Source organism: Bolinopsis microptera, chromosome 1 (genome assembly GCF_026151205.1).
Source record: "Bolinopsis microptera isolate Bmic1 chromosome 1, MBARI_Bmic_1.0, whole genome shotgun sequence".
Lineage (NCBI taxonomy): Eukaryota > Metazoa > Ctenophora > Tentaculata > Lobata > Bolinopsidae > Bolinopsis > Bolinopsis microptera.
The window spans coordinates 10,782,781-10,796,627 of NC_087072.1; the positions used below are offsets into that span (position 1 = coordinate 10,782,781).

A 13,847-nucleotide genomic window follows, 5' to 3' on the forward strand; every position below is an offset into this window, starting at 1 on the left:
CAACCTTGCCGGTTTCCGCCGGCTCACGGAGTTTTTTCAGACTTGTCCAAGAATCTGATAAGCTTCAAGGAACAAGGGTTAAAAACCACCACTATCTGTAAATATCCTGCTTCTGAGTTTGTGGAGAATATCTTTAGCAGTAACAAGGATATAAAGTTTCTCGTCAACGGTGAGCAGTTTGTGATATCATGCTATCAAAATAACAACTGCAAAGTACATATAGGTAGTGACACTGATAAATTCATTGCAAGATGGTGGATTGTGGACGAAAGCTTAAGCTACACGTTGGAAAGTATGTACAAATATGCTGGGATATGGGAAATATTTCTCATCACATGGTCCTTAGCAGAAGCAGCAGCATGTGCAGACACCACGGTAACTTGCGATTTCATTGGTAAACTGTGGAACTGGGAAACGTTTTATTTTCACAAGGGTGAATCATACAGATATAATATATGAAATGAAATGAGCTATTTATATCCCGCTATATCAAAAACACAAGGAAGGTGGTTAACCATGTCAGAGCGGCTGACTGTGAGTGATGTGAGCAAAAGTGTAAATGTGAGCAAAAGTATAATTGAGGTGATTCATATATAATATAATATAATAATATGAAAAAATTTTGGACTTTTTAATTTATTATTCAATTTTTCAATGTTTCAACGGATTTCAAAGTTTTTCAAAACGAGTCTGTACTTGAAGGTATTTGATTTTAATTGAATGTATTCAGATCAGGTATTTAAATGCATGGTACTCATAATATAATTTTGTCGTAATTTATGGTGGGTTGTGGTGGGGAGGTAATCCATATCATATCGCTTAAAATATTGCACAAGAAAGTCTGTAGAAAGTTCAACGAGGTTGAAAAATTTTAGCAACGTTTTGTAAAACAACATTATTAGCTTATTATTTAAGCTTTTTTATGCCTATTTCAAGAGTTATATCAGTTTTCGTAGAGATAATATGGATCACCTCCCGCAATTGCCCACGTTTTATGTCGAAAGTTATATTATATGCAAGTCACAAAGATAAAGATATTGAAAGCAGTGAGCGAGTGGCTACTAGCTGGATATTTTCTGCCTGAAAACTTCATGGTGAGGTTATAAGATAACCAGTGATCCACCAAAGATTACTGAACCAATTATGAACCTCTTCTTCCTTTCTTTACGGTAATTTCGGATCAGCCGGTTTCAAAGAATGTAAAAACAAATGGTTGCACAGTACATGACTTTTCGTCCACAGATGGCACGTAAATTCTCTTATCTGGAAACATGATACCGTCTCAGACTAACAAATTAACGTTATACTCAGTCAGCCGAGCCTCATCTTTCAATCTCTTTTGTTTGCTACATATAGATATCTGATGATTTATCAGTATCATCTTCCCTTCATGGTTGATTGTTAACTAGAATGTGTGTTTGATTGATGAATATGATCACAAGAATTTGTCGTGATAAGAAAATGTGATGGAACGCGTGACAGTCGAATCAAAGTTTATTGAACAAAGTTTGGCATCGTTCTTGCATTTCAATTTCATTTATTTGCGCGCGCTAGTTTATCTTTGAATCGGCTAGTATTTACGTGAGAAGTGTTGTGTGTAAATTTCTGAGCCGTTTCCGGACCAGACTTCAATACCTCAAAGTTACATGTTCTATACAAACAAATCACAATAAAGTGTTAATTAACCGCTCTAACTGTCCCAGACATGTCAGATAGTTGTGCCAAGTGCTGCGAGCTGAAGAAGGAGTGCCGGTGTGGAAGATGTGCCTCCTGTGAAGCTGACATCGGTTCCGACAACAAACAACTCATGACTATCTTCAAGAAACGCAAGATATTCTGCAGGTATGTGGTTTTCTATTCACTATAGTTATTTGGTACGTGGTATTATATGAAGTATGACAGCACGACCTTGCTTTGAGGTAATTTGAGCTGCTTTTTGCTTTCGTGTAATCAAATGGGCAAACTTTCAACTTATAACATTCATTTTGACCGGAAAGCTTTCCTTCATTTCTTGATAATGTATTTCTAACGTTAGATAAAGGATTATTACAATAAATAAAACACAACCACTTAACGATACAAAAAAATTTAATATTCAAAATAAATTATCAATTGGGGAGCGTTCAGCATAATTTACACAAAACAAAATACTTCTGATACAATTGAATTTTCAAGCGATAATGGATTGACTGCTGATCGTTCGTGTTGAAAAAATTCTTGAGCAGTCCTTTCTGGCAAAACAAATATGATATGTATTACTTCCTTAAAAACCTTTGCCGCTCGACCTGTATATATAGCATTATACTTTGCAATATTCTTATGATTGATGTTCTACATAACGATAAAAACGTGTATATCAAAATAAAACAACAAAAAGCAGCCTAGATCTTGCTAGAATTTAACCTCTACATTCCTAATGAAATAATTTCTCTGTAAAAATGTTAGTAATTTCCATTAACAACAATAAAAATAAATACAAGTAAAGTAACCACAATATTATCAATCCAGTTTGTCCGTCTTGTGCCCTAGAAATAATGCATCAATCCAGGAATGCTCGACTGAAATTACCAATCAGTAAAATCTGGACCATCTTGTGCCCAAATGAACAGTCGTCGTTCTGAACGTTTTGTGCTCTGATCTTTGCATTCGATTTCTTCTGATTTCTGATTTTTTGTTAAGCTCACTTGCTCTGTCTGATATGTCTACTTTTTGACTATTTTTATTACCTGAAAATACATGTTCGGTTAATTTGAAATTTGGTTACTCCGAAATTGTTGTCTGATATTCCAAGCGATTGAAGGAAGATTAGAAAGCGTAATAAAAACTGAAATATTATATATATAACAATATATAAAGAAATTCGTAATTATTTGCATTAAAATTAGATATCAAAACACATGAATCTTCACCTCATAACAGCTAGAAGATAAGAGATGAATATTAAACTGATACTCCAATGAGCGCAGGAGCCGGCAGCGCCGATAGCAGCCTGTGGCTCGCACTCGGTCGGCTGACTGAACTGCCACTTCCCACTGGGGGAACACACCAGTGTCACTGTCTGGCCTGACTTGCACGATACTGTAGCCGTGTCAAACACTCCTATAGAACCTGGGATATAAAGTAGTTATTTGTTGGGCAAAATTTAGAAAAGTAGTTTTTTTCGAATTTTCGATCTTTTATCGAAGGTTCTAGATAACATTAGAAATCCTACAACATGATTATTACCTGCTTTCTTAGTGTAGAAGGCAACAGGGTACTCTTTAAATTCCTCGTCCTGGTCCAGGAGAGGGCAGGACGCGTTGTAATACTTGCACACGTACGGGAACGTGCTGTCCGTATTCGTCATATCCTCCCACTTTCCTTTAATAGAGTGGGATATTAACCTACTTACGTCATTGATAAGAATCAATGAGAACAAATGACAATTTGACGTGGCATTTCGTGAATAACAGGATGTTTTAATCGATTGAATCTTGAACTGGTCACATATTGTACATCTACTGCTGTTAAAACTAACCAGCTTTAGCGACGTCCATCACAGCGTAGTCACTGCCAGTTTTGCCCTCATTGTCCGGTTCGTCCTGTTTCCAGTTGCTGAACCTGGTAGACTCTTCCAAGGTGAACCACTGCCACTTTCCCTCCTTGCTCTCGTCCGTTAATCCTGTGGGTGGCATGGTTAGGCTACTTGTTTCTATCTTGTGATATCATGACGAGGAGCTTCCAAAAGTAAAAAGTTTTATTCGACCACAATATTCTTTTTTGTTCAGAAATATTCTGGATATGCCATGTCTGATGCGTCACTCTGAAGTAACATGTTTTCCTTACCTATCCAAGCTTTTTCGATGGTGTTATTCTGTAAAAGTCTGAAGACCCGGTCGTTTTGTTTATTGTCCAGTATGGATACTAGCTGAGCACCAGGCTTCCAAGCTTGACAGGCCGCATGAGCATCCTGGATCTGGGGAGAGAAGAACGGTGTGATCGTAAGGTCTTAATAATCATAGATAATCAATAATCATAGTGTTTGTTCCTTATCATAACTCAGTTTTTTTCAAATTCTTTGGTGAGCAGAGTATTTTGTCAAATTGAATGGTTTCACCTACCCCTTTCTTTTCCTTGAACAACTTCAACTCGAAGGGAGCATCAGGTTCCCATAACTCTGTGTTAACCTCATCACTATCTTCCTCATACCTCTTGATGACCACATCTGTACTAGCCTGGACAAACTCCTTGGAATTGTACGCCAGGCACTGGTATAGACCCGGATCCCCATCAGTAGGATACTTGAAGACAAGCTTCCGGATCCTGGATTCAGTGGTGACCACATCCTCTGTGTAGATCCTGTTGCTACCTGACACACTTTTACCGTCCTTGTACCAGCCAATGTACACCTGAGGGAGCCAGGGTTTTAACATTTTAAGTGGCTGTATCAGTGTACTTTACGGGTAAAGACAAGCTGGAAACGTCGAATTGGGTTCAAATTTTAGAATATTGGGTAAATGTTAAAATTACCAAAAAGAAAGAACTTACCGCATCAGTGGAGATGATATCTACAGCACAGGTCAGGTTGAAGGTATCATATCTGTTAGGAGTGATAGTGTACGATGGTGTGATGCCCTTAAAGTTGATCTCGTAACTTTTAGGTTCCTCCTCCAAGGTTAGCACCAGAGAGTTGAGTCCAGCAGAGTTCCTGACCTGACAGAAATACCCCCCAAAGTCACTCTCTTCCACATTTGTTATGACCAGTCTCCGACCATAGTCCTCGACACAAGTCTTCTCTCCACAGCCGGTGATACTGGAGGCTTGTTGGATAGAAGCTGCTTTAGCCCATGTGTATTCTGCTGGTGGGTACCTGGGGAAGGGATGTTTAAAACCAATGGATATCGTTTTATAAGTTAAAGAGATATGATCCGACATTATAATTAATGAAATATTCGGTTGTATGATTCATTTTCGGAGACATACCCGTAAGCTCCGCAATAGAGTGTGGCGTCCTCTCCTAACTTGACCTTATCACCATAACTAGCATCCTCCAAAGCTACTGGTGAAGCACTGACTTGGTTCTGTGACCCTCTTATCTTGAAAGTAATCTGGGAGAGAACAAAGGTTCCTCCAACATCAGGGTCGTTCACTATTGCAATGCATTTATATACACCTGAGGATGGTTGAATGTTTTACCTTTTTAGGTATGATTGTATTGCTCCAGACAAGTTTAAATTCTCGTTTCTAGGTGTGTTTATGAGACTTTTCTAAGTGAATCGAAAGAAGTTTTAATAGGCTTAGTTATGATCACAAGAGACATTACTTCAGTAATAATACCTGCATGGTTCTCCTTCACGTTCAGAATGTAGAGATCCCCGAAGTTGCCTTGTCCAACTTTACTGTTCATGAAGACGTCAGCTTCACTGATGCTGTTCCCATCTTTAGTCCACTGTATCTGTGCAGGTGGATATGAAGCACTTGCCTTGTTACACTTCAGTATAGCTCGAGCTGAGGAACATGGATTAGTTCTTCTGAAGTTATCATGACGGGATACATTTCTTTGAACTCAAAATCATCATGATGGTTCTGCTCTTAAAGTGAAATAGTGATAAATATCCCACCTTTGTTGGTGACGACACCATCCGAGGAGGTGACAGTGGAGTCGAAGCTGGTGTGTTTGACTAGGACCTCGCTGACTCTACTCAACAAAGAGTACCCGTCCTGGGACCTAGCTTTACATTGGTAGTAGCCAGCATCTGATACTTTGATATTCGATATTGAGATACTCGTTGAACCTTGGGAAGAGAGAGAGAGGAGTTGAGTGCTACGGATATTCTAAAGATGCAAATTATGACAAGCTTTAATATTATTTTGAAGTGGGTACCAGATATTTACAATTTTTTTGTCAGTTCTGAGCGGCAATTATTCGGTATTGTTGAGTCCGTGATATCTAAACCAAGATAAACGAACCTGCGAGATATAAGTTATCATCACTAGTCATGTCCCCGGAGGGGAGAGTGGACATCTTGTACCAGTAGTACTGGACCGGCTTCTCCGCACTTACGAAACACGACAGAGTCAAGGACCGTCCAGCTGTTATTACCTGGTTCTTCGGCTCCTGTGTTAAGAGAAACTGTGAAAAAATGTCCAGGTGTAAGCTGTAAGAATAATGAACTTCACCGCTGACATATTTATGATTAAGATCTAATCCAATCATATAAACCTCCTTCTGCCATGGAGCTCACCGTAGAGAATTTAAAGTTCCTGAGCGCAGCAGGGCCAAGTTTAAACCAGTCAGGTTCCTCGCAACTGTTAGCTGTAACACACACAGTCTCATGTTCCCGTTTCAGGACGGGTCTGTCCCGGGGACACACACATCTACTTATCGTCCTGCTCGGACACTCCTGAAAGAGGGGGTTTCAGACATGGGGCTTTTAAAGGGTTAGCATCTAGGCTAAATCAGTTACTGCTTGTACTGCTTCAGGATTTGTATGAGGTACGTAAATGAGGCAGGGATGGCAACTTGGTCGTTTAGCTCCGGACAGTCTATGCAACGTCTATGCAACGTCCATGCAACAACAAAAGAACCGTCTTTGCAACGTCTATGCAACGTCTATGCAACGTCCCTGCACAATGAACACTCTATGCACACTCCCTGCACGGTCAGTCTATGCAACGTCTATGCAACGTCTATGCAACGTCTATGCAACGTCCCTGCACAGTACCATATGAACACCGGCTACTAGCCGGCTACTAGCCGGCTAGTAGCCACTTTTGTAATAACAGCTCCTCAACTTCACATTAACAACCGGCTACTAACCGGCACTTGAAAAGTGGTCACTACTAGCCGGCTAGTGACCACAAAGTGGCTACTAACCGGCTACTAAGCGGTCACTAGCCGGCTATTAGCCGAGCTCTAAAGCAGACCTACTAGTAGCCGGTTCCAAACCGGCTACTAGCCGGCACTTAGAAAGCGGTCACTAGCCGGCTACTAACCGGCTACTAACCGGCTAGTAACCACCAAGTGGCTACTAACCGGCTACTAACCGGTCACTAGCCGGCTCTTAAGCGGACCTACTAGCCGGCACTCGAAAAGCGGTCGCTAGCCGGCTACTAACCGGCTACTAACCGGCTAGTAACCTAACCGGCTACTAACCGGCTAGTAACCACCAAGTGGCTACTAACCGGTCACTAGCCGGCTCTAAAGCGGACCTTCTAGTTCCAAACCGGAACTAGAAGGTTAGTAGCCGGTTAATAGCCGGCTAGTGACCGCTTTCTAAGTGCCGGCTAGTAGCCGGTTTGGAACCGGCTACTAGTAGGTCTGCTTTAGAGCTCGGCTAATAGCCGGCTAGTGACCGGTTAGTAGCCGGTTAGTAGCCACTTGTTGGTTACTAGCCGGTTAGTAGCCGGTTAGTAGCCGGCGAGTGACCGCTTTTCAAGTGCCGGCTAGTAGGCGGTTTAGAACCGGCTACTAATAGGTCTGCTTTAGAGCCGGCTAGTGACCGGTTAGTGACCGCTTAGTAGCCGGTTAGTAGCCACTTTGTGGTCACTAGCCGGCTAGTAGCCGGTTAGTAGCCGGCTAGTGACCACTTTTCAAGTGCCGGTTAGTAGCCGGTTGTTAATGTGAAGTTGAGGAGCTGTTATTACAAAAGTGGCTACTAGCCGGCTAGTAGCCGGCTAGTAGCCGGTGTTCATATGGTACTGTGCAGGGACGTTGCATAGACGTTGCATAGACGTTGCATAGACGTTGCATAGACTGACCGTGCAGGGAGTGTGCATAGAGTGTTCATTGTGCAGGGACGTTGCATAGACGTTGCATAGACGGTTCTTTTGTTGTTGCACGGACGTTGCATAGACGTTGCATAGACTGTCCGGAGCTAAACGACCAACTTCCCGCAGGGATAAAGAAATTACATTTTCATTGGACTCGAAAAATATTTATAGTTCATAAATTTTGCAGCAAACAACCTTGATTTAAACGGAATTGTGCTACACTTTTGGGGCTCTATTAGTCTATAAACATCAAAAACTAAAGGTGGTCACATGGCACAGCCTACTCCATCTACACTTCTGCTCTTACCTGATAGTAAAATCTCTGAGGACAGGTAGAAATACATATAGGAGCGTCCTCTTCCCACTGCATATCACCCGAACAGTAACTGTTACACTGTACTGTGGACAGGATAAGTAGGAGCACGGTACCTCGGAGTATCATCCTGCTATATCAAATAGGATATTGTTAGTCCAGGTGAGTTGGGTAAAAACGAAAGGTTATTATTAAGAGGTTTACCAAACACCGGATGTAACATTTACTTTAAAACAAAATATGTGCGTGACAAATTCACGATAAGGTGTTGGGAGTTTCAAGCGCAAACATAAATCCTTAAATCGTTCAGCTGCAACAGAAATCAAACTTCAAAAGAAAGCAATACGCTATGGTTTTCAGTTGACCTTAAAGCTTTATAAGGTTAAATCAGCGTACTATTTAGCTATAATAATTGAGCCTTTATGCCACCAATATTGCATGCGCTTCTTGCCTCACGCTCACAGGAAAGTAAAGCGAGGATAATTGTAAAATATTAACGTCCCCCTTCATTTTGGTCCTAAAATATGGTATGTAGGCTGACACTGGGCCTATTATCGGACATATCGAGACCTGTCAGATCAGTGTCCAGCATAGTCCACCATGTCTGGGTGTTTTTGTGTCTCAAATATATTTGTAACATACGTATATAGCTGGTTAAGTTATTGAAAAGCAGTTAAATGTTTTGTAAATATGGTTAATGATTTAGGGGGTGTGAGAATATGCAGCTTGACGGTTTAAGGTGTAGAAAATTACGATAGTTTTACATAATGAATAGTTTTACGAAATTCATAGCTTAAATTTCATATAACTCATTCCTCCAGCGAGACAAAGGTTATTACGGCTCCTAAAGCTATTAATCCCATTTATAGGCTGATATTGGCTGTAAAATAAAAGCTTACAATCCAACCAATCACACCCTGCAAAAAGCTACATATGATTGCTCTCAGCCAATCAGCACACAGAATCATCGTCTCATATCGATACTTGTTCTGTAAAACATATTGCATGCTAATGGGACTCCACGAATCAGTTGACATCCGCTCAGCTCTGTCTGTTTGCATGGCTTGGGGATTGCGTCAATTGGTAATTTGATTCAAAAATTGCGGGGAAGTCATTGACGAGAATGTTCATATCACACATAATCATATCTAACAATGACCCAAGTTCAAACAGATGGTGTTATTGACAAAACCTTAACGTTCAGAGTCTTTTAAGCAAATAGTGAGAAGCATGCTGACAGTAATGCTTATCTCTACTAATGGGAAAAAGATAGAGGTGTTGTTACAGAGCAATGAGGATATTATACCTAGATGGTAAAGTTCGAGAGTTTGGTAAACGTATCCACTCTGATAACAGTAGTGCACTTAGCCAGCCTGATTTGATTGTGCTATTTGGTCTTCTTCATATGAAAAGGTAGGTATGTTCATGTATATCTGCCTACAGGAGGAGCTTCAGAGGGCTTCTCAGTGCACCATGTTTAGATAATGGAGGGTTGATGAGTAATCAACTGACCTACTCGAGACTAGCATGAGTTATCAGGTATTACCCTATAGAAGAGAAGAACGGAGTAGCAGACACTTAGCTGCTAAAAATCATCACTTCCAATCAAAGTAATTCTCGATAGTCAACATGAACAAAGAAATAAAATGAATAAAAACAAAGAAATATAGCGGATACTGGATACGGACAAAGTAGTGAAATAAATTGTGAAAAAGAGTTCTACGCACGAATCATCGCATTGTACTACTAGTAGTTCTACTAGTGGTTATTGCTATCTGCCGCAACACTGCTGTATTTCCTACACCACAAATGTTCGCCGCCAACCTCATCACCAAATCTCGAAAGTATACAAGCAAACTAGTGTGTCTGCAGTCTGCATTATGATAAAGTGAATCATTTCTATGAATACCATTTATAAAAACGGTAAGTTCTTATGATAACGAAGTTCTGGCCGCACTACAATTCGCACAGTATGTAGTTGTGGTAATTGAGTAACAGTAGTTCGGGTTCAGGAAGGTCGCTCAGATAGTGGACTCCTTCACAGATGTGCATAAAATGTGTTATGAAAAGGAGAAAAGCAAACGGGAATTGTAAAACGTATGGAAGAAATGCTCGAGTACAAGCGAGGTATGAAGTTGTGCCCCCATAGCAAGGCTAACACGTATGTACCCTTAATAGAGGGGCTACATCAAACCGGAAAAAATTGACTCGGGCACGATAAACATTACCATCTCCCGCCGCGCATGTGACAGCTTATCTGCTTTCAGACCAGCAACCAATCAGCTGGCAGATCAGCCCACCACGTGACACAGATTAGCCAATAAGAGGACGAGAAGACGGATCACGTGGTGATAAACAACCAATGAGAATGCCAGAAAAATAAGCACGTGGGCGTGTGTCTGTGAGAGGGATATGTCTCCTAGGCAGGGAACACAGTACCATCAGATACAAAACAGAATATAACTTGACATATTCGTAAACAAAACCTCATCAACAATGACATTAACCCTAAGCTCCAAAACCGAGACATTTCACAAGGTAGAATAGGTGCTCTGCAACACTAAACACCTCCTAACTTTCTTACGAAACTAAATTAAGAATAAGTTATCAAGTAAAAGAGAACCAACAGAAAAAGTGATATGAAAATTAAAAAAGGTGGACCCATTTCGAGCAAGATCACTCTTGTAAAACTACGTCACCATCTCAGCTGATTAAGGGGTGTTGTCTTGTTACTGCCACGTGACACCGTGTTTTACGGTAACATGCAATAACGATAGGATACAATTCGATCACGTAGTGGGAGTTCGAATACTATTCAATATTAACGATAATATCCGGTCATATTATTTGATCATTCGACGGTGCGGCGAAGTTAAAATTCAAAGCAGATTGCCAAACAATGTATCTTTGTAACAAAAGCAAAGTGCTTGTTTTTACTATAAGTATAAAAAACACTAAGTAACAAATGAATAAGCAAAGCACGAAAACACGGGTTTAAAGCATAATTCATGTATACTTACACACACTTAGTAGACATTACTTACATTTTGAGAAAGTTCAGTTGAGGACCCCTCTAAATCAACATTATACACATACCTTCTGTTACATCTTCAATAAATGTATTTAATTGTAATTGTGAAAATAGTTTAAAACTATCTAGAGAACCCTTCACGATTTTGAACGTAAACGAAGAATTGACACTGTTTGTAAAACTTTTGAATCCATCGTGGAAGTTTGAACTTCACATAGTGGCAACAAACAACAAACCATGACTCACCTCATCATGCAGAACAGAACTGACCGGTAACAGCCACCAAAGTGGCACACAGCACAACAAGTACTGCAAACGGTTACAAATAGATCAGTACAACAGCTACCCGTTTGTTTCAGACTTGTACAGAGACCAACTTACTCTCCCAAACTTACAACAACAATAGGAGACTTGGAGGTTCGTACAAAAGGGCCCGGTCACACCGGAAACCTGATAGTTAGGTCATATGGTAAGGGGAACATTGTTTAGTAAATAATATGGGTAGGGGTGTGTAAACAATGTAGATCGCTCTGTTTTACCGCCATAAAACTAAATGTAAGGAAATTCGAGGTTCAAGTATATTAGAAACTCCTGAAATGTGAAACTTATAAACAGAACAGTTGATTCATAAAATTTCGTTCTCATAGCAATGAAAATATCGCAGCAGTCTGCAAACAAATAATGAAAATAATATCGCGGGCACTGCAACTGAGACGTAGGTGACTTACATATTACAAACTAACAGAGCACTGCTCTATATAAGCAACTGATGAGGTACTCAGATTGTTGTCCAACCCTGTTACGTGAGTACGGAGCTTCTTGTCATGCAGCTTGTGGAATTAGGGTCCTACCCACGGTACCCTTCATATCTCACACCAGCAAAACCAAATTATTGGATATCTACTGGGTGCATTCCCCTCCTTCCCCGGTCCTGTCACTCCAAATTTGACCACGGGTTCTCGAAATTATAGCACGTGATGGTCACATGATCTGCACATGGTTTGTCATGGCAACCTGTCACACACGTGATCGTTCCGTGCGAAGTGAGATTGGAGTTTGGAGCAGCTGCGTGTGAGAAACTCTGCTTTACAAATCGGTTACTAGCTTCAATGTCACACGGTTCTGGGTTTGATAGGGTGTTTAACTGTGTCACCCCTGGAGGAGCAGTGCATTGTCAGGGGTGTAATGAGAGGCATGCAACTTAGTCTTAGTAGCAGGGGTTTAGTACCGCTACATTCTGACTGCAGGCGGGATGGTTTACACTTTACAGTTACACACATTTACCGGGTCAATAGATCGTAACACTACATTCCAACTTGGAAATCCAAGGAACAAATCTTTGAGTTGAGTACTTAGAATACCTTACGCATGGCTAACTTTCTGCACATTCTGCATTCTCTCTTTGTACAAGCTAAACTGTTGTTTCTTCGGTTATACCTTATCGACCCTAGCTGTGCCAACTTTGTCTCTATCATTAGGGTCAGCGAAACAAAATTCCGGTAGCAATTTCAGCCGGCAAATATTGGGCCAAAACATTAAGCTTTTGTTCGATGTAAAGTAGGAAGACCTCTGAAGGAGAATGAACGAGTCTTACTCCTCAAACTTAGATGACGTGTCCCTTGTCTTTAAAGGAGGAATATTCGACCTGGTCCCACTCAACATACCCCTCTCAATCATGGTCCTCATCCAAAATATTGGTATACTCGTGAACTACTACCATGACAAAGCCAAGTTTGTGCCCTGTATATACATGGGCATTGCCCTCGCTGATATTCTCAAGGCTCTTGGACAAATGGTGGTGTCAGTGATCAGTGTCTATGTGTTCAGGGTGTATCATGACTGGGATGATGACATGAGTGGTAGTGAGGACAGACTTGAGCTTCTCTTCAAGAGTCTGTACTGTTACATGGTAATAGCACTGCCGGGGATAAGCTGCTCCAAGCTTCTTAACATCATGCTTACTCTTACTCTCACGCTCAAGATAGTCAACCCTTTTAGAATGATCTGCACAGACAGGCTGAAGAAAGCCGCCTTGATCATTTGCCTGGTGATAGTGTGCCTTCATGTGTCTGAAACAGTTTGTATAGCTGTATATTTTTCAAAGTGGTCAACTTATAACCACGTGAGGGAATATGAGAACATGGTATTCGGATATGAACTGCCAGGACTGTTGACCGTCTTAAGTCTATCTTGTTTCTCCCGAGAATGCTTCCCTATAAGTAAACATGTCAAGAACTTTCTACTGTACGGAGTGGCCGTCGTCCTCAACATGGCCATACCACCGATCCTTGTATTGACTTGCATGGTGATTCAGGTGAGGTATCTAAAGAAGAACCTTCCTGAAGACGAGCCCGGTTTTCAAGGTCCACCCAACACCTCCAGACATGTGTCCATCACCCTCTTCCTTATCTCCACTCTCTACTTCGTCTGCAACTTCTTCTTCTGTATTGGATGGGCTATTTACTCTGGAGTGGTTGGAAATTGGAATTCACCCAACAAGCACTATGACCATGAGATGCAAGGTATTCTCTGTGGATTTGGAATGTCTACATTGCCGCTGATTTACGCGGTTTTGTTCCCTGTAATCTTAATCTACAGAAAACCTGATCTGAGGGCTCGATATGTGGAATATTACCGGAGTCTGGCACCACCATGCTGCATTAGCAGCTATCGCAGTCTCCCGACTCAGGGTTAGCATTCCGATTAGGAGATCTTGTATGACAAACTAGTATAGAGACGGAACTCAAATTA

The 13,847-nt window shown here is 41.0% G+C and overlaps 3 protein-coding genes across 5 annotated transcripts in view; 1 reads left to right on the top strand and 2 right to left on the bottom strand.

Annotated features, from left to right (window-relative positions):
- The window catches only part of LOC134821244 (mucin-2-like), a 91,311-nt gene extending 80,124 nt beyond the window's left edge, over window positions 1–11,187 (bottom strand). For all 3 annotated transcript variants that reach the window (XM_063831967.1, XM_063831956.1, XM_063831974.1), the window contains exon 1: window positions 11,172–11,187. The gene's annotated coding sequence lies outside the window, so the exon portion shown is untranslated. The remainder of the gene's footprint in view (window positions 1–11,171) is intronic.
- LOC134814309 (early endosome antigen 1-like) overlaps window positions 1–13,847 on the top strand; it is a 71,622-nt gene that overhangs the window by 9,133 nt on the left and 48,642 nt on the right. The window contains exon 4 of the mRNA XM_063822438.1: window positions 1,704–1,842. Within this exon, the coding sequence (XP_063678508.1) occupies window positions 1,704–1,842 (139 nt within the window). The remainder of the gene's footprint in view (window positions 1–1,703; window positions 1,843–13,847) is intronic.
- Window positions 2,071–10,200, bottom strand: LOC134820826 (hemicentin-1-like). The gene is made up of 13 exons (XM_063831811.1): window positions 8,060–10,200; window positions 6,225–6,383; window positions 5,950–6,097; window positions 5,601–5,774; window positions 5,317–5,487; window positions 4,963–5,152; window positions 4,528–4,849; window positions 4,101–4,388; window positions 3,826–3,955; window positions 3,518–3,661; window positions 3,226–3,360; window positions 2,910–3,108; window positions 2,071–2,726 (listed from the first exon to the last, which is right to left on the bottom strand). Exons 1-13 carry the CDS (start codon window positions 8,192–8,194, stop codon window positions 2,723–2,725), a joined length of 2,199 nt encoding a protein of 732 aa, XP_063687881.1. The 5' UTR covers window positions 8,195–10,200; the 3' UTR covers window positions 2,071–2,722.

Bases quoted from the DNA above. Each gene is read 5' to 3' on its own strand.
- LOC134820826 (XM_063831811.1), bottom strand. From the start codon at position 8,194: ATGATACTCCGAGGTACCGTGCTCCTACTTATCCTGTCCACAGTACAG. The intron at 6,384-8,059 runs GTAAGAGCAGAA...CCCCTCTTTCAG, and splicing joins CTCAGAGATTTTACTATCAG to GAGTGTCCGAGCAGGACGAT. The intron at 3,956-4,100 runs GTAGGTGAAACC...TTCTCTCCCCAG, and splicing joins TGTTCAAGGAAAAGAAAGGG to ATCCAGGATGCTCATGCGGC.